General features: G+C 45.5%; 1 protein-coding gene across 3 annotated transcripts; it reads left to right on the forward strand.

Annotated features, from left to right (window-relative positions):
* Positions 1 to 628: 628 nt before the first annotated feature.
* Positions 629 to 20,037, forward strand: LOC138375336 (aldo-keto reductase family 1 member C15-like). Of its 3 annotated transcripts, XM_069458833.1 has the most exons (11): positions 629 to 744; positions 979 to 1,176; positions 6,131 to 6,344; positions 8,818 to 8,985; positions 9,859 to 9,975; positions 10,976 to 11,053; positions 11,857 to 11,979; positions 14,939 to 15,048; positions 15,900 to 16,065; positions 17,880 to 17,962; positions 19,783 to 20,037. In XM_069458833.1, the coding sequence occupies exons 2-11, from the start codon at positions 1,046 to 1,048 to the stop codon at positions 19,823 to 19,825; spliced, it is 1,233 nt and encodes a 410-aa protein (XP_069314934.1). In that variant the 5' UTR covers positions 629 to 744; positions 979 to 1,045; the 3' UTR covers positions 19,826 to 20,037. The 3 variants fall into 3 exon arrangements, with proteins under 3 accessions (XP_069314934.1, XP_069314937.1, XP_069314935.1); XM_069458836.1 differs by lacking the exons at positions 629 to 744; positions 979 to 1,176 and adding an exon at positions 5,453 to 5,591; XM_069458834.1 differs by lacking the exons at positions 629 to 744; positions 979 to 1,176 and adding an exon at positions 5,629 to 5,807.
* The last annotated feature ends 455 nt before the right edge of the window (positions 20,038 to 20,492 follow it).

The raw sequence follows: 20,492 nt of genomic DNA on the forward strand, positions 1-20,492 counted from the left end.
GTAGGGGAGGCTTGCATGTATAGAGGACATCTGCGTCAGCGAAGTGATCAGCTGACTCAGACACACTTTCTCCAAGGCCCTCTTATCTGTCCTATTGCATCAGGGAAAAAGGAACTCTCAGGAAAAACAGACTAATCCCTGACAGACAATCTGTTACCACCGCCATCATCTGTGCTTTGCAGGGGGCTCCGAGATTACCAGAGAGATGTACACCTGCATAACCAGATGGCCTGGGCTTCCCCTGCCACCTCCCTCAGTCTCCCATAGCCTGTGCCTCCACCTCCCCCCAGGAAACCCCAAGGCCCTGTTCCTCTGGCAGCCTCAGGATGGTGTAAACACTTCCCTCATCTACCTGGCCCTCCCTGGACTCGCATATTTGCGGACTCTCCTGGCCGTGTCCATGGAAATCATGTGCCTTTTTGTTGTGTTAACCTGTTTACTGTCATTTTGTTTTATAGACACGAATTATCAAACCTTCGGCATTGGGAGGGAAGAAAATTCTCTTTGCACCTACAAGGGTATGTGCATTTGGCATGCTAAGAAGAAAAGGGAAAGGAAAGTATAAATAACTGTCCTACAAGTAGCAAACGTTGCCGTGAAAACGGCAATGAAGCAATAGTGCATGGCCACAGGCCGATACTGAGATACCTGAGGCCATTGCAGCCACGTCTCTCGTCTTGCCTCCTCCTTCCCCTCCACCCCGGTAGCATCCGCTGGGCAGCATCTGCTGGGCACAGTCCGAGGGTGAGTAGGGGCTACTGGTCAGGGGAGTGGATGGGAAAGTGTGTGTGAGTGTGTGTCTCAGCACGTTAGGAGTTGTGTTGAGAAAAACTTTCCTTGTGTAAGTGTATTTATTTGTATGATAACTATTTAATTTTTCTTGACTGTTCACCTTCTCAGGGTCTACAGGTGAATATGAATTATGAGCCTCTGCAGGGAGGTTTAGGAAGGTTCCATCTGTGTCTCATTCTCTCCCAGGGATGAGGTGAGCTATGTCATTGAAACCTGACATGAAGAGCCTCCTCCTGCAAACAGACCCCTTCTGATGGACGCCTGGGCTGCAGTGGCCCTGATCAATATGGCCAATGTGCTGGCACTGCTGGAACACGTCCCTACATGTGAGTGGAATCATTCCTCCATAGGACGGACCAGATCGCGAGAGTCCCTGGGAAAAGAGTGCGTATAAGAAACATGTATTGCGGTTGCACAATACACATTTGCACAAAATAGTTCCGTTTACTCTAGATAAGTCTGTTTGTCTCGGGACACCTTTGAACCTTGTCCCCACCCAACAAGATCTCACAAATTTCATAAAGCTGTAACTGATTTCTAATTCTGTACATTGTTCTCTGATCCTGACTCTGCGTCCTTCCAGGTGCAGATTCAGAGAGAGACCTGCTCCTCCTCATCTCCTGTGTCCCCTGAGGCTTTTCTACACAGCCTCACTCTTCTGCTTGGCATCTTTCCCGGGCAGTGGCCTTTGCCGTCACTCCTTTCTTGCATTTGATCCCTCACCAGGAGCCTTCACCTCCGAGGGAAGAACACAGAGTTTGTGCTCCAGCTTCCTTGCTTCTTTCTGTCAGATTCTCCTTCCAATATCCTCAACTGGCAGGAGAGAAAGAGAAGCTACATAGGCATCCACCCACCCCTACTTTACATGACGGTTTCTTTTCAGTTGGAAGGAACATTGCGCTTCATTGTAAGAGAAGCAAATCTCCCCTCTTTCAATTCTCCAGACATGTCTGCCTTGAGAAGAGGGAGTGGCACTGTCCAGGGTCAGTGTCCTGCTCCTTGGCCACCACTTCTCCATGGTCAGGAGTCAAGAACAGGTCTCTGAGCTCTGCCTGCTCTTGGAGAGCCCCCGAGCCCTCCACAGCCCCACCTCAAGGCTCACAAGGTCAGGGGGCCTTTATGCACCACTCTCCAGGGCTAATGTCCCCCTCTACACGCCTGTGCATGTCAGTCATAGAAAGAGCCCAGGACTCCCAGACCATCCAGATCCCCCACGTCTGTGTCCCCAAACTCTGAACCAGCACCTTTCTCACTGTTTCCCGCACGTCCCTCAAATCCACATCCTGCTGATGTTCCCTCTGAAGCTGTGACTCATCGTCACAGAATTCAAAATCCTCAATTGCTGTTAACATTCCTGGCCAATACCACCCCTTTTCCGCCTTGTTCTACAATCCAGTCTTCCAGTTTGCCTTGAGGACCCTGCTTTTCCAGCAGTGCTCCTAGGAGGAGGTGTCGGTTCTCTCCCACCGTCTCCCCGGGGAGCATGGACTTAGGGCCGGCGTCCGTTCTCCTCCGTGCCTCTTCTAGCCAATCTCCCTCTCTGCTCCCCCAAAATACCCACTAAAAACTGCCTCTGCTTGTCAGACTTGGCCGTTATGCACCCTGCATCACTTCCTGTAGATTTTAGCACCTGTTTCTGGTACATTTTGTAGTACTAATTCCACCACCATTCCCAGTGTTTTCAGTATCCTCATAAATATTGCATGTCATGTGCTGTGGCCTCTCATTTCCTTTATCTTCCCAGTAAAAATGTAAACTCTTTCCATCTCAAAAATACTCTGCAGATGCTGCCCCACGTCTCTACATATTCCCAGTTTAATTCTTTGAAAGATTTGTCCATATTCATTGCCTCCAATTTCTACTGTCGCTTAAATGCATTCCACTGGGGTTCCTTCCTCCTTGTCGTGTTCTTAATAAGGTGCCCAATGACTTCCATGTTGATAAAATGGATAATTAATTCTCCATTCTTGACGTGCTTAATCTTCCAGCATCTGTCACTGTTGACACTTTATCCTTCTAAAATGACTTTCTTCACTTGGCTTCCATGATATCAGTCTCCTGGTTTTCCTCTTCCTTCCCTGTTTCTGACCACTTTACTGGATTCTCCTCATTGTCCTCACATCTAAGCACTGGGGTGCCCCAACTCCTAGCCCTTGGACTCTTTTTCATCTTCGTGGATTGAGAATTCCTGACGATGTTAGATATTCTCATGGCTTTAATCACCATCAATAGGATGTAAACGCCCAAATCAATAACTCCAGTTCAACCCTTTCCCCTGAAATCCAGACTGGAATATTCAATTGTGTACTCAGCTTCTCCACGTGAGGGTCCAGTGGGCATCTCCAGCTCAATATGTCCCAGATGAACATCCCTTAATGCCCCTGACATCCTGCTACACCTTAAATTGTCTCAACAATACAGCTCCTTTCTACCAGTCACAAAGACCAACATTTGGGAGTCATCCTTGCCTTTGTCAATTCTCTGCTTTCTCATATATCCCTGAAAGAGCCCTGCCGTGTTCACCCTCAACAGGGATCCAGAATCCGAAGTCGTCTCATGTCCTGCTCAACAGCCTTTCTGATCCCAGATGCCATCCCCTGCCTGGATTATTGAAGTAGCCCCTATGTAGTGTGCCGCCTCCTGCCCTCGCCCACCTGCAGTGTCTTCCCTGCACAGCAGGGCACGGTCCTCCAGCGTCTCCCCATCTAGTCCAGAGCAAAAGCCAGCGTCCTTGAGTAGCCTCAGGGCTCTGCACTGAGGGTCCTATCTGACCCCTTCCCTGACCCTCCTGTTCCCAGAACGTGCCCGGCTGCTCCTGCTGCGGGGGGGTTGCCCACAAGAATCCCTCTGCCAGGACCCTCTTCTCTCAGGTGTTGGCGAGGCTCACTCCCTCCTCCCTGCAGGTCTCTTCGCAGTGTCTCTCTCTCAAGGGGGCTTCCCTGATGACAGTGTAATTTCATGGGTCCCTCCACTCCTTCCATCCTCTATTCTTTCCCTGTGTTCCTTTCCCTCCACAGTGCTCCCCAACAAAGGACATGGTCTTCGTTCTGGATATTTATTGTTTATTTTATATTTCTCTTTCCTGCAAAGTAAGTTCCATGAGGATGGAGATGTTTGTGTGTTTGTTCACAGTGCCTGTCACAGTGTCTTGTACATTATAGCTACTCAATAAATATTCACTGTTCAATGAAATACACTTTCATACAATTGTTGAATAATGTATTCAGAGGCCACTGTAAAAGCTTTTCTGACACACCTTCCGCCACATCTTCTAGGAGTATATTTGTCCTTCTGCCCTCCCGGCTATCGTGCTCTATTGCAGTTGCCCTTTGACCTGTCTCCCGTTCTATTCGTTTCAGCCTAGTGGGTTTGTAGTCAATTGTTTTGCAGCCTGGCAGAGCACAGCTAGCACCTCTGCTCAGCCGTCCACGGGCTGCAATCCGGGAATGAGCCAGAGGCAGGGTGTCCTGTGAAGGCTCAGCTGGGCCATGACCTGCTTCCAAGTTCACGTGGCGATTGGTAGAATTTGGTTCTTTGTGAGCTGTGGATGTGAAGAACTCAGTTTCTAGCTGGCTAGTGGCCAGAGCCCACATTCAGTTTTTTCCCATGAGGGACCAACTCTCCAACAAGACCACTTGCTTTTATCAAAGTTGGAAAGCTGAGAAGATGACAGAGAACGTTTGCTGGCAAGGTGGATGTAACAGTCTTGTATTAGTCAATGGTGGAAATGGTATGTCTTTACCTCACAGTTTTCTATTGGTTAGAACAAGACACAAGTCCCCACGACACTCAGGAGAGGGTATCACACAGGGCATGAGTACCAGGAGGCAGGGATGTGGGGCCACTTGGCCACTCCTCGTCTGTTCAGTCGTTAGCTCCTTGGGAGCATCCCTTCCCTTTGGTGGCCTTTGAGAAAGCTTAGGAAATAGGAGAGGTGCCAGGAAGCCAGGGAAAAACATCTTTAAATTCAAATGAAAGATGGATTCTGAAAAGCTTATGCTAGGAGGCATGAATATCCGTCTCCAGCAATCATTTAGGGTAATGTTCAGTGCAAGTTTTATGAGCAGAGAAGCAGGGAGCACAAAGCCCTGGATGGCTGTAGTGAAGACGACCTGCCCACTGTCTGCCACTGACCAAGTCCCTGGACTGCTGACCCAGGCAAGAAAGGGAGAAATGGGGTCTGTCCACTTCAGGAAAGCTTTTAGTGCAAGACAGCGATGAATATCGTGAGGGTACTGTTTATACCCATTAGGAGTAAATGTTACTGTGATTTGACATGGAAATTAGCCCCATGTCTGTTCAATTCAACAGTTCTACTGATAGAATATAATGTGTATACGCATGAAATTTATCACTGACACATTATTGGGCTGAATCCAACCAAATGGAATAATAAAGTAATAGAATCAGGCAGCATTATGACCTTGAAGGCAGAGGGATAGACTGAAAATTAGATAAATTACACTGTGTGTTCCGTGGTTGGCTCTAGTGTGCCCAGTGCACACACACGGGTCGGGGGAACATGGCACAGTAGAAACGGTAAACAGAACACCTAAGCTTTTATCTGGTCGAAGTTCCTTGTTAGTTGAGAGTGTAATTTCAGCAATGTGGCTTTTGAACAGAGGAGCAGGAGCAGTAATGAAGCAAGGGCACACAGGAAAGGGGGTCAGCCTCATACAAGGAGGTCAGGGGAAGCCAAAGATGTGAGGCCGGAGCTCCTGCACTTAGGACGAGGAAGAGGTCATGGGCCGCTGGAAACAGGCGAGAGGGGAGCAGGCTCTTCCAGGAAGACACAGCAGGTGAAACAAAGGCAGGAAGACAGAAAATTATCCCTGATCGCAGACACATTTTTCTAGCCAACGAGATTCAAGGAAACAGGACAGAGAGATGGGAGGACGGAAGGGGCCTTGATGCAGGGAACGTGCAATGGCCGTAGGGGTGGCTGTTCTGGGGCATTTGGTTGCACCTGTGCTTGGAACCAGGCATCCAGCTTTCTTGAACAGATCCTCACTAAGGTATTTTTTGATGAGATTTCTGAGAAAATAGATGGTGAGGACCTTAACTCAGGTCCTCTAGCAGAAATAATGTTTACAAATGACCAGTCTCATATAATTTTCTTCTTGTAAAGTAAGTCTGGTGTAATTATGAAGGACAAATTGGCATTGTTAATTTTTCAATTTAGGAGTCAAGTGTGAGCAATGATGAGGAGAAACTTCAAACTCCTCAAGCATACAGATGTTTCCGTATGATTTTTCTCTCAGCTATACATGCAGAGACATAGATGAATCAGAGGAAATTCAATGGACTCATTCCAGTTTCATTTTTGAATCTTTGGCAGCTGGAATCTTAGCCCCACCCACCTTGCGGTTGGTGGAAATAAAGAGAGCTGGAGCTTTGTCTCCTCCTGGTCTCTCAGTGAGGACAGGGAAGGAAAGAGAGTCAGAGCAGCTGGGCTGTGGACGACGATGGATTGGACCCGCGGTCACTCCGTGAAGCTGAATGATGGACACTTCATGCCAGTGCTTGGATTAGGCACTTACGCTCCTGAAGACGTAAGTGCACCCCAGGGAGCTGAAGGCTCCTGTGGCCATTGCCCTGAAGAGCTGTCCTCAGGCAGGAGCCCTGCACCAGGTAGACAGTGGGTGCTTGGAAGGACTCATCGCAGCTTCCATTCCCCACCTCTGCCTTGCCTCCCTGCAGGTCACAGAGAACATTTTGCACTCGGTTGGGATGGCAAGTTCATGACTCTGGCATGCCAGAGTCAGGGGTTGATAAATTCATGGGTGGAAGATCCTTATTATTATTCTTATTAATGTTACATAATATATATCCAATGCTTCCCATGTATGTTAAGTATTCTCCATGCATTTCCTTATTTAATTCCTCAACAACTCTCCTAAGTAAGGACTTCCATTATTGTATCCTGCATTGTATAGTCCTAAACTTGCGCTGCTGTCTCTGCACTCCTCTGTCACCCTGACCATTGCTGCTGTACTCGTGGTCAGAAACTCGAAGGGCAAAGGGGCCAGGAGGGGTGTTGACGTGGTTACGTGGTAGCAGCTTTCCTGTGAGTCTGTTGGGGCTGAAGGATTTGCCAGAGAACTTCAAACATGCAAACCTTTTGGCACCTAAGAGCCTTCTGTGATTTCCACCGTAAGGTATTTAAAGAGGAATTCATAGGGGACATAAAGTCACAATAGTGCCCGATTGTGCTTTTCACCAAATACATTATTCGGCATCCACATAGATCACTGCAGGGAACTTAAAGTGTCACACTCTGGTCACGGTGAGGTGGGGGAGCATTTGGGGTTGCTTTCAGAGGATTGTACTCCTATGACAGAGAACAATGTGTTCAATCTCGGTAGAACTCTGGCATGAAACCTCAGTAGATAACAGCCATCAGACAAGGCCAGTTTGTTTTCAATGGCGTAACCACTCGTTTTATACACTATGATGGCTCAAGTGTAAGAGATGTGTTACATACAGTATATGCAACTTCTATGACTGTTGTTAAGACAGAAAAATTCTAGAGAATAGAGCAAATTTCCCATTTGCCGTCACCCTCCCCTGCAAGAATAAAATTAATACATGCATGGACTTGCAGTTCAGATGGTACAAAAGGTCCGAAGTGAAATAGAAGCCTCTTTAAGACTCTACTCTGTGTTTTCCTGGTAAATGTGACACCCTTATACACCAGCAGCGAGTTACACTACGGCCCTGCAGGAAAGGGAACCACGTCCCACTGTGTGTGCACCGTGCCGTCCTTTGTCTCACCTCGTCTGTTTTCTGGAAGCATGGATATGCAGTATCTCAGATTTGGTCATTAGATCGTGCACCATTACAAGTTTGAGGCAGACCCTGGATATGTCATCATCATGACTGTCCACAGGCAATGCCAGCTTGGTGAGGTGAGGTCTATGTCCTGGGGGAACCAGCTGTGCCGATGAGTGGCAGTTGGCTCTCTGGGCTTCTGCTCTGCGTCTGGCTGCTCTCAGTGTGTGTTTTCTGGGATCTGGCTGCGGCGTTCTCCTCTTAGACCTTGCGCACAGGTTCTGATGCTGACCAAGGCACGGCCTCACATAACCGCCGCATGGGAAACCAGTCCTTGCTTGTAGACAGTTTAGAGACTGAGATGTCAGGCACACAGGAGGCAATTGAAAATGTTGCATAGGCCGGGCGCGGTGGCTCACGCCTGTAATCCTAGCACTCTGGGAGGCCGAGGCAGGTGAATCGCTCAAGGTCAGGAGTTTGAGGCCAGCCTGAGCAAGACACCATCTCTACTAAAAATAGAAAGAAATTATCTGGACAACTAAAAATATATAGAGAAAAAATTAGCTGGGCATGGTGGCGCATGCCTGTAGTCCCAGGTACTCGGGAGACTAAGGCAATAGGATCGCTTAAGCCCAGGAGTTTGAGGTTGCTGTGAGCTAGGCTGATGCCACGGCATTCATGCTAGCCCGGGCAACAAAGCGAGACTCTGTCTCAAAAAAGAAAAGAAAAGAAAATGTTGCATAAATGCTGAATGAGAGTACCTGGGTATGAAGAATAAAAAGGAATCATGAATGACTGAAGGGCCCAGTTGGGTGCAATCTGGAAAGGATGGATGTTATGGACTCATGTCCAATCGTTAGCCAAAAACTGATGCTGTGGTGTGTGTGTGTGTGTGTGTGTGTGTGTGTGTTTGGGGGGGGGGTGTTTGTGTGTGTGCATGCATAGACTGGACCTTTCTACTGAGTGCCTTAGAATATCTCTCCCACTGGGGAAAGAAGTTTTTCTGTTAGCTATTCCCATACAATTGATTTGTATTGAATGGAACTTGGTTTCCCAGGCTCCGGGGTACAGCCCATTTCACTAATTCTTTTCAGATTTGAAGTTGTGCTAGGATTTAGTTGACATCCCCAGAGTACAGGTCTTATCACTGAAACCAGTTCCATCAAGCAGGGAGCCAGGAGCCCACAGAAACTGCTTGGTGCAAATGCTACTGAGGAAACACATTACTTCACTCTTCTCACTTCTCTTTTATAGATTCCTAAGAGGAAGGCTGGCGAGGCCACCAAAGTGGCCATTGAGGTAGGTTACCGACACATCGATGCAGCATACATCTATCAAAATGAGAATGAGGTCGGAGAGGCCATTCGAGAGAAGATTGCGGATGGTACCGTGAAGAGAGAGGACATATTCTACACCACCAAGGTGAGCATTCTGTGCAGGGAGTGACCAGAGCCCACTGTATGTTCAGATATGGTATTTTTTTTAACAAGCGGGACCTCAGTTTGAATAATTTATTTCCTTCCTAATATTGTAGCGGCACATTCTTGAAACACAGAAAAGGCTTGCTTTGCTCTGAAATGTGTTAAAGGGGAAAAACAATTCTTCCATTTCTCTAAACATAAGACATTCTTCGTGTAAAATGAGAATAATGACACTTACCCTCTGGAACTGCTGTGTGCATTGACCAAGCCACTGTGTGTCTACTCCCTTGACTCCTCAGCAGATTCTCTAGGGACATATCCAGTGGGGCAGAGACATCACACACAGAAAGGAGCCAGGCTAGCAAATACATTCCTTCTCAATTCCTCATTGAGTTTCCCAAACTTCCTACAGTTTTCCTAGGTAGAAAACATGCTTCTGATGCAAAGAGAGCTTAGGTCTCTACACGTGAACAATATGTAGGGTTATATCGATGACAACTTGTTTGTGGGATGTGATATCTCAGCAGAATTGTTTTAGGAATTTATTACACAGACAGGAGATCCCATGCCCCTGTCCTGCTATGTCTCGACTCCTCTCAGGGGCCGACTCCTCTAACCCTCGGCACTTGGGGTTGCCCTTCCTGCCCCATCTAAGCTTTCTTCATGATTTCACATTGCACTAGCTCAGGTGGATCCCAGTATTCCATCTGGGACCTGATTTATCCTGAGTAGCATAAATGTAGCCCAGCTCTTCTCAGTTTCAGACCACCACAGTGGTTTGTTACTCGCTTCTCAATTTTTGAGTGTGATGTTTAATTTTAGTTCCCAAATATGTGAAATCATAAGTGATTTTCATTTCTTTTGCTCACTGCAGCTTTGGGCTACTTTATTTCGACCAGAATGGGTTAAACCAGCACTGGAAAGATCTCTGAAGAAACTCCAACTGGACTATGTGGATCTCTTCCTTATTCATATACCATGTGCTCTGAAGGTCAGCTCGTCATTTTCCTTGTGATGTCCATGGCTGTGCCCTCACTGTTACTAGCACCTGCAGTTATCTCATTCCAGCTTGGTTTACTGGGTCCTTGCAGAGAGAGGGAGGTCAGTGAGATGCACAGAACTGCTAAACGATTTATGAGTGTCTTTGGCAGTTGAGTAACTCCACCCTCAGGTCTGTTTTTTATCTCATTCTCCAGCCTTTGGAGGAATTGAGGTTCCATAATCTTACTGCCCGTACCTTGGAGAGTTGAAGGCATTGCCCTAGAGGTCTGAGTGAAGGTGCTCCTGTCTGGGGCCCTTGGCAGTCAGGGTCCTCAGGAGTGTTGAGTTACTACAGACTGCAGAGACCCATGGGAAATCCCCACCTCACTAGGGGAAAGGTCTCTCCCGTGTGTACCTCTCAGCCCAGAGAGGACAGAGCTACCTGGGCTGGCACATACTGCACAACGGGGCCCCTTTGGGCTCCTCTGACCTGACCTCCCCTCACAGTGGATGTTTGCTGAGCAGGGCAAATGTCCTCACTGTCTCAGAGTTGGTTTATCATTAACTGGAGCTAAACACATTGGTTAATAGTTATGGTAAGTCCTATCCTCCAAACCAGCCTGTCCTTGGAAATGGACTAAGTTCCAACCGTAGGGAAGACTTCATTCTTCTTGAAGTTGAGGGCTGTGTGGGGTAGGAGGGTGGAGGTCGTTGGGGGGAATCTTTTTCTGCAGTCTCTCAGAAGATTCTGATCTTCCTTTTCCCCCATGTCTTCCCTTCCTCACACACATGCACACTGGCAAGCACTCTCACACATCAATGCATACACACACGTGTGCACACTCATGCACACGCTGACTCACACATGCACGCACTGATGTCCACACATGTGCACACTCTGATTAATAATCACAGCCTCCTGAAGGTTGTGTGGCCAAGTTCCTTAGGTCTCACAAAGGTGATTCTTAGAGAAAATGTTCTTCTTTATTCTCTGTTCTCTCTGTGTCCAGCCTGGGGAGGAATTACTGCCACAGGATGCAAGTGGGAAAGTCATATTCGACACCGTGGACATTCGTGACACATGGGAGGTAGGTGCTGCTACAGACCCAGCAGGCGTGGTGTGGTGAGGGAGGAGTGACTGGAGGGAGCCAGAGGAGAGGGGGTTTTGCTCCAGCCCTTGCCTGACCTCAGACCTGTCCTGGAACTTCTCTGCACCTTGTGTTCTCAACTGCAAAGTGAGGGAGGTGACGGGATGACCTCTAAGGTCTATTTTTAATGTCAACATCTATTAATATTTACCCCCGAGATCAGGTTGAGGATGTGAGCCCTATGAAAGGGTCAGCAGAAAGAAAGCACGAAAGCAGTTTTATGTGCTTTATCTCAGGACAGGTAAACACACCACAGAGGGCGGGCAAAGCTACAGCCTGACTTAGCCAAAGAGAGGACTGTACACCAAGGAGAGTGACCTGCCCTGACAGAGCCCACCCCATAGGTTTTTTATTTTTATTTTCATTTTAGTTTATTCTAGAAGAGAGGAGGTAACAACCCTCTACTAGCAAAATCTGAGGGTTTCCTTTGCCCTTGGCCATGGTGTGATTAGTTAAAGAACGTTGCCTAGCTGACAGCAAAATAGGTAGCACTGAAGTGGGGGAATTTAAAAGCATCTTCACGTCCATTTGTCCTCCTGTGTGTGCAAGAAATAGAACCAAGGAGGCAAATATGTATGCACAGCAAGGAAGTGCAGTATAACATACGTGTTCAAGTGATAAATGCGGTGGATTCTGCCTAATGTTCTATGTGATAAACCAGATTTCCAGTTGTTAAAAAGTGCAACGACCAGTGAAAAGAGCAAACTCCACTAAAGTTCTACCACACCTTTCCTTCCTCCCAGGCCCTGGAGAAGTGTAAAGACTTGGGTTTAGCCAAGTCCATCGGAGTGTCCAATTTCAATCACAAGCAGCTGGAGATGATCCTGAACAAACCAGGGCTCAAGTACAAGCCCACCTGCAACCAGGTGCGCCCTTAGCCCACCAGGGCCTCCTCTCACCTTCTGCTCTGCACACACTTCCTCCTTAGCTATGTTTCCAACTTCCTGTCTTGATGGCGACTGTGCAATGACAGTTCCTTTTCCTGAAATAGGAAATTCCAGGGAAGGAGCAGGTTGAGTGCAGTGGGAAGAGCATGATTTCAATCACCCGGAGGTGGGTTGGAGGTTGCTGTGAGACAGCCAGGTTCAGACGCTGGGCTGGCAGATGGCAGCCCTGGTCTGGAGCCCAGGAGGTGGTCCAGGCTGGAGATGCAGATGTTTGGGGGTGTTGCTTCACGGACGGTAATTAAAGTCACAGAAATGGATTAACTCTCCCAGGGACTGTTCATAGCATGAAACGGAAGAGGGCAGGGAAGTCCACATGTGAGGATTAGGCAAAGAGGCACTGGCTGGCAGGACACTGAACAGGAGTCTCCAGACAGGTGGAGAGAAGGTGAGGAGAGTACAGGGTCAGGAAGCCAACGGAAGGGGGTGAAAGGGTTTGTGTCAGACGTGGCGGGTCCTGCTGAGGAGGCTGCAGCTCCAACAGGGATGGAAACAGTTGTTGCACTTAGTGGCCTGGAGTTTATGGGAAACCAAGCAGGGCAGTTCCAGAGAGGTGAGAGCTAAAGCCAGAGCAGGGGAGGGGGGTGGGGATGGAGGAAGTGGATCAGACATAATGAAAGCAAGTAAGTTTTAAAGAAACTCCCAACCCTGCCAAATACCAAATATTGCTTATGGCATTGTAAAGGTTAATGCCTTTTGAAGAACATTTTGTAATTACACAAAAACTATTCAAATATTAATAACCTATGTCCTATTTATTGCTACGGATCTCTTTGTAGAAAATCAAAATATGTACAAAAATAACCAGACTACTTTAAGCACAATTTAATTTCTATTCCAAAATCATTAGAATTTTACCTGCCTGACAGTAGGAAGTGATTACATTTATAATGGCTTCATGGAGCTCTGTGCTGGAATATTATGAAGACTAACAGCAAAAAGGAAAAGCTTATGCGATCATACTGCATGCACAGCATACAGGACAATTACCTGCTACTCTGTCAGCTAGGATGCTTTCAAACTGTGAGAAAGAGAAAACCAAATTCAGACTGGCTTGAAATTTAAAGAAGTGAAGTCACGTACAGAAGGTTTGGGGTTTGGTTGCTCTAGAAGCTGGGAGAGACTTTCTCGAAAGGAAGGTTGTTTTGTCTGTGTTGCTCCCTCACAGCTGTTGCAGGACGGGTCCCCACAGGCAGCTGGGCTCCGCGTCTCCCAGTTCATGTTCAGCAGAAAGGACTGTTTCCTGGGGCTGTTTCTAAGGGTGGAGGAAGAATTTTTACACTTCTCTAGCACATTTTTCCTCATGTGTCCTTGGCTTGTGCCTTTCCTAAAGCAGTCAGAACGAGAGAAAGCACGACCACGTCACCAATTCATGGGTGGACCTCTCTGGGGGCACAGAGGCTGAGTATGGAGGAAGGGAGGAATAATGAGACAAAATCAGGGTTCTTATGAGGAATAATGTTAATCAAAAACACTCACTACATTTGCCATATTTGAAATTATGTAATATTAAATCTTAAAAACAAAATAATGACTAAAATTAAGCATAGCAAAGTGATTACAGTTGCTGTCTGATTCTAATGGGATTCTAGGCGACTTTGTAGTGTTTTTCCTAATTTACATGAAAATATTTACTTTATAACTTTTAAAATATTTTACAATTGTAAAAATTTCAAACTCTAAAAAGGTACAGAGAATACTCTAAAGTCCTTCTCTTCTCACGTACCTGTGCCCATACTTAGGCAATGATGATCTCACATCCAAACCTGTCACAATGAGGCGCTGCCTGGCAGGACACTCAACAGTGTGTGCTCCTAACCCTAGACTCTCTTGAACCAGGCATTCTGTCATTTGTCCTGTAATATTTCAGCATATGTTTTTAAATGTACGGATCTTTAAACACACAATGCCAGAATTCCATTATACCACCTAAAAATTTACCAATGAATTCTTGATATCATTAAACATCACAAGTGTTAAAATATGATTATGTCACATTTTTATAGTTGATTGATTTCAATGGGGATAGAAATAAGGTCCATACATTGCAAGTGGGTGATATGTCTCTTAAATCTCTCTTGTAATCAATAGATTCACTTTCTTCCTCTGTGTCTTCTCTCCTCACCCTCTCCCTTCTCTCCTCCTCTTCCTCCATCACTCTAGCTCTCCCTCTCCCTCTTTGTCTTCTTCAGTTTATTTATGAAAGAAATTAAGCCTTTTGTCCCGTAAAGATTCCCACACAGTGGGTTTTGCTAATTGATCCCTACAGTATGGTTTGCCATGATGCTCTTGTATATCCTGAAAATTGAAGATTAGAGCTAAAGGCTTGATCCCATGTGATCAATGCCATGTGAATTCATGAATTTTCACAAATATGCCATGTTATCATCCATTATACTGACTAATCTTGTTGATGCTCAAATGACACAAAGTTGGCCATATGGAGCCTCTTCAAGTGAGCTCCTGGGCCTTGGCAGGCCTCGTTGTCTTTCTCATCTTCTTTGCTTTCTTGAAGAAAATTCTTGTAGGTTCAGCCTGTAACTTCTCCACTCAGAACTGGAATCAGCTATTTCTCTGAGGAATCTTTTTTCGTAGAGTAACAAATGGCATTTGATGGCTACAATTTTAGCAGAAAGGATTACAATCAGTTTACAATTCTAATAGAAAAATAAGAAGAAGAAAACTCTTATATCACTTCACAACTGATAGTATTTAAAGGTATTAATATTTCAGAAGGTGATGAGAAAATTGACCAATGTCAAAAATACAGTAATTATGATAATTCAGTGTGATAACTGATATTCCTCCAAAGCATTTTGTAAATTGACATGTGGTTACTGGCTCCTGTATTCTGACACCTTTTCTTCTTGGAAAATTACAGGTGGAATGTCATGTTTATCTCAACCAGAGCAAACTCCTAGAGTTCTGCAAGTCCAAGGACATTGTTCTAGTTGCCTACAGTGCGCTGGGATCCCACAGAGACCCAAAGTGGTAATGAGAATATCAGGGTTAACCTATGTTACCAACCTATTTCATCCTCTATTGGGGATGAAACACTCTTTTTAAACCAAAGTTTTAACACTTTATTATGGAAAAGTTCAAATACCAACAAGTAAACACAATGGAGTAGTGAGTTCCCATGTACTGTCCTTGAGCTTCAATGTCACCAACATTCTGTCCCTCTGGGTTCATCTGGATATTAACCAACTCTCAACCCCTCTCAAATACAGTTATTTCAGGTGACTTTCAGAAAATTTACATCAAGTATGATACATATATCTTAGCGTTACAGTTTTGACAAAATGATATACTGTGTAACCCTAACATGATACAGAAACATTCTGTCTCCCAAAAGGTTTGTGTTCCTTCTGAGACAATGCCTCTGTCCCTCTAGGGAACTATTTTTCTGATTCTGTTCTTCATTTGAGATGAGTTCTGCCTGTCCCAGTACTTGATGTGAAAGACATCATATCTGTTCCTTTGTGTCTGGCTACTTTTGCATCTGCCTGTCAGATCCATCCATGCTTTAATAGTTGCCACTATTAGTAGGTCTTTCCCTTTTATTGCTGAGTAACGTTCCCTCCTATGGACAGACATACCCCATGTTTTTATCCATTCATGTGCTGATGGACAATTTAGTTGTTTCCAGATTCCTGCAATTATGAGAGAATCTCTATGAGTATTTATGGGACTCTTTTTATTCAGACTATATCATATCTACTCTCAATTGTCTGGGGAATTTTGGGGAAAAAGGCAGCACACTCTCAATTTACCACCCTAAATTCTTCGCATTCTGTATTGTTGTGTTTTCTTTTTTCTTTTTTTTTTTTTTTTTTCCTCAGGGTGGACAGTAACAGCCCACATCTCTTGGAGGAGCCAGTCTTGAAAGCCATTGCCAAGAACCACCATCGAAGCCCAGGCCAGGTGGCCCTGCGCTACCTGCTGCAGCGGGGCATAGTGGTCCTGGCCAAGAGCTTCAATGAGAAGAGAATCAAAGAGAACTTCCAGGTACAGGTGCAGGGTGAGCCAGGGGAGCTGTACTGAGTGGTCTCTCCTGCAGGGGAACATGCACCACCCCTCACTCCTTCCCATGGCTCCCCACTGTGTGGTATAGGAGGGAACAGCATGGAAGGGCAGGAAGAGAGAGCTCTGGACTCAGCGTCCTCAGGTTATCTCCTCTAGGCCTGACTTTGCCCCTTACTAGTTGTGTCACTAAGCAAATTTCCACTCCATTATTTTCATCAGTTCTAGGAATCTTGTATCAATATACGGTAATGTACTTTAGGCACCCTGGTTCCTCTCTTTCACCTTCTCTACCTAACATACCCTTATTTGTATTTTAAGGTCAAACCCAAATAAATTTATCTGCTTTCCTAAACAATTGGGAGACCTTAGCACGTTTTGTGGCCACCGTGGTAGTAGGCATGGCTCCATTAGTGAGTTTTTTCCTTATTAACTTACCATTGGTTGGCTTACATGTCAGTGTGCTCTCTCTAATGTGAGACCCTGAAGGGAACGACCCCCTCTGTGTCATGGATGACCACCTTTTCTCTGTGCTTTTGACAGGTAGGATGCTGGATATCTGCTTTTAGACTCACCAAATTAGCCAATGAGTAAAGTTACTACCCTTCCCCATATACACTCTGCCCCCTTAGATCAATCAGTGTACTTCAACTTACTTTCTTTTGAATGTTAAAATAATTTTGAAAGACTGTGTTAGCTTTTTTCCATATTAAGATGACAGCTAGAAACTTCATCATAAGTTTCATACTTTTTAAAAAGTGATATTTGACACCTATTGTTTATAACGTATTTGCTTCAAAATGTAGTTATAGATTAAGTTTACTAATTTTTGGAAAAACTGAGTAGGTAAATCTAAATTTCATTGTAAATCCATACAGAAAAAAATCTTATATTTTTTCTTATGTTATTTTTTAATTTAACTCAACGTATTAATACATGCCCCCATGAAAACCATACAAAAAGAATAACAGGTAAACTGATGGTTGGATGCATAATGGAAAGATAGCTATAGAGAGAGAGCAAAATACATTAAATAGGTAGATAGATCATAGATAGTTAGATAGGGTCCTGGGTTTTGATGAAATTGTCTCCTGCAGGAAACATAAAATTAATATTTTTTGACAAAGTTCACTCTGTTTTACTATTAAAAGACTCTCCACTAGGGGCTGTGTCTTGTCGAAAGAAAACAAATCTGAACTTAAGTTTAAGAGATTTATTCACAGGGGAAACTCTTTGGACACGAGATCTGTGTGTCTCAAAGATCTATGAGAAAGGGTCTTCTGTAGGGAAGAGTAAACACAGCTGGAAATAGGCACTGTCTGGGGTGCCCAAGATGAGCAAGTGGTGTGAGGAAGCAGTCGGTCAGGAAATGCTTTTCCCTGAGGCCAACCGCTGCTTGGAGAGGGGTTGTCACATGTTCCCAGGCTTGCTCTGGCCAAGCCTGGCTCAAGTTTTATGGGCTGTGAGGAAGAAAACACCTGACAACCTTTGTTCAAGTCAAGGCAGCAGGGAATTTTGCCCAGATCATTCCCGTGTTTGGAAATAAATGATTTTATTTTTGTCTCCAGCAGTTCTCTTGGCAGCATTACTGATTGATGAGTTGTGCATCTTTCTTTTGTGAAGGGGAGCAGAGCAGCAGGGGCTGGGAGGAGAGGGCAGAGCTCACGCAGAAGATGCCTCAGGCCACCTGCACCAGAGGCTGATGACAAGGACCATGCGTCCCTTGATGCCCTCCTGTCCCTGCCCCCTGGGACGTCCTCCCTGGGCACGGGTCAATATGAGTCTCTCGTTTTTTGCAGGTGTTAGAATTTGAATTGACTCCAGAGGACATGAAAGCCATCGACGGCCTCAACAGAAATTTCCGATACAGTAAATTTGAATTGTAAGTGACTATTTCACATTGTTTTATGTATCATGCAGGTCCACAGAGGAACAAGATTCCAAAAATTAGAAAATCATGCCTGATTTTGGGTGTAGGCGTGAAATGTGAGCTTCCCTGTAGCTCCCAGACCACAGGTTTCCTCCAGGGCTCAGTCTCTGCCCCACAGAAGTGTGAGTCTGGGAACCTGCCAAAGTTTGCACCTGAGTGTCCGGTTCTTGGTGCCCTCGCTACCTCTGTCTGGGGTCCTGCACCCAGGGCCACTGCCCCTTAGACTGGAAGCCATCCTACCTACTTCCCTCGATGCTTTCAGGGGCCCATGAGAATGCTGTGTCTTTAATTTATGTTCAAATCAGACGAAAAAATTAGTAAAGTAATAATGAATGTATAATAATGAATCCAGCCTGGCCCATCTTTCTCTCTATGCCAAGGCTACATGGGCCGTGATTCTGACATATGTGTGGGGGAGGGGCCCAGGAGGGTCAGTGTGCCCGGGCCCAGGGCAGTGGCAGTGAGCCCCACTTCTCTCCTCCCCTTGGCATCCAGTGGCATTTCTCCTTCATGTGGCTTCCCTCCCTGGCACTCCACCCATTTGTTCCAGTTTCTCTCTTCCTCGGCTTTCTTGACCCATCACAACTCCCTTTATCTGAGCTGTGTGATCTCACCAAGCTGCACTGTAAATGGATCATGACGTTAATCAGCCCTTGAGTGTCAGTGACTTGATGTGTCTCCAGTGGCATTTACCAAGATAAGATCCTCTGCAATTTCTCTGGATCTACAAGTCAAGATTGCTACTGAAGCATCACCTTAGTCCCTCAGAAGTCTACCTCTGGGACGCTGGTTTATTCACAGACATGACATTCCGCTGGTTCCACCACTGCAGGGTCTCTGGGTTCAGTAGAAAGAAGAGTAATCAGGCAGACAGGAGTTTGGAGGGGACTTCACCCAAAAGGAGAAATAAAATTTCAGTGATGAGAATAAAGATTTGGTCTCCCAAGAAAGATCTGAAAGGTCCCACTCCTTTCTGGAAAGCAATACCAGGATTCTGAGAAAGACACTCTGAGTGAGAAAAATGTGGGAAGTATGTTTTCCATACCCAAAGGCTCTTCAGTGTAAGTCTATGATCTGCCTCATTAGACCTTGAGTGCCTCGTGTTACTCACCATTCTGGCCTGTGTGGGTAACACGGCTCCTGGCACATGGAACTGCTGGGAAGGTACTCTTCGATGACATTAAATTGAAGAAGACAATTCTGAAACAGATAAAAGAAAAAATACAAAAAGAAAAACAAAGAACAATACTAATCGGTGAACCACAAGCATTTTTATAAATAATAATTAAGAAAACAGTAGTCACATTCTATAGGTCTGGTTACTAGAGATATCTCTTTTATCTCCCATAATTAAAAGTTCTTTGCTGGAGGGGCCCTGTGTCCTTGAGGGTGCCCAGCACTTGAGTGTTGAATGAGCGCGTGGAAAAGAGCCACACCATCCTGACTGCCACCATCCCCCAATCTCAGGACAGCGGGTGCTCTGGGGCTGGATCGACTTCAACTTCAGCCCTGCTTCTTTTCCCTCTTGGAATTTGCAATCTAAATCAAATTGTACATCACTCTGGAACTTACCTGCATGGGAATGTGGGAATTGGGCATGTATGTGGAGTTTGCCCATGAACAGGGAGCTGGGGTGTGGGAGTGCCTGGGTACCAAGAGGGCCGTGGCTGTAATTCAGGGGTTAGCCCATCCTGACTGAATCTTCAGACAAGCCCTGTCTTTGACAGCATGGAGAAAGAGTTAGTAAATGAATTTCCTCTCTTCTCTTTCAGTATTGCTGATCACCCGTATTACCCATTTTTGGAAGAATATTGACCATGAGCTATCGAATATCACTACCAGAAGTTCCTGCTTCTAGGATGTGTGGAGAGGATGTCAGCAGTTGGTGGAGGAGATTAGGAAGCAGTGTCTGTAGTTTCAGGTTGCTTTCCTTTCATTTTTCACTGATAAAATAACAAAGATTTCAAAATGAGGTGGTTTCTTTTTCCTGATTATTAAAATAATACATATAAATTACAAAAAAAAAACTTAGAAAATAAAAGAGAAAGGATAGAGAACAAGTGCCCATCAATGCATGACTGGATTAATAAAATGTGGTATATGTACACCATGGAATACTACTCAACTACAAAAAACAATGGTGAACTAGCACCTCTTATATTATCCTGGGTAGAGCTTGAGCTTATTCTTCAAAGGGAGGTATCACAAGAATGGAAAAACAAGCAACAAATGGACTCACCATCAAATGGGTACTAACTGATCAACACTAAGGAGCTCACATGGTGGTAATATTCACTGGGTGCAGTTCAGGTGGGAGCAGGGTGGTCAGGGTGGGTAAACTGACAACTAATGGATGCAGAGCACAATCTATGGGGGAAGGGCACGCTTGTAGCTCTGTCTTGGGTGAGGTAAAGGCATTATATGTAACCAAAATGTTTGTACCTCCATAATATTCTCAAATAAAAAAAATAACCTATAGTTC

The sequence above is a fragment of the Eulemur rufifrons genome, chromosome 25, assembly GCF_041146395.1.
Source record: "Eulemur rufifrons isolate Redbay chromosome 25, OSU_ERuf_1, whole genome shotgun sequence".
Taxonomy (NCBI): domain Eukaryota; kingdom Metazoa; phylum Chordata; class Mammalia; order Primates; family Lemuridae; genus Eulemur; species Eulemur rufifrons.

What these genes read in the sequence shown, in the direction of transcription:
- LOC138375336 (XM_069458833.1), top strand. Translation starts at nt 1,046, where the DNA reads ATGGACGCCTGGGCTGCAGTGGCCCTGATCAATATGGCCAATGTGCTG. An exon ending in ACATTCGTGACACATGGGAG is followed by an intron (nt 11,054 to 11,856) that starts GTAGGTGCTGCT and finishes CCTTCCTCCCAG; the next exon opens with GCCCTGGAGAAGTGTAAAGA. An exon ending in GAATCAAAGAGAACTTCCAG is followed by an intron (nt 16,066 to 17,879) that starts GTACAGGTGCAG and finishes CGTTTTTTGCAG; the next exon opens with GTGTTAGAATTTGAATTGAC.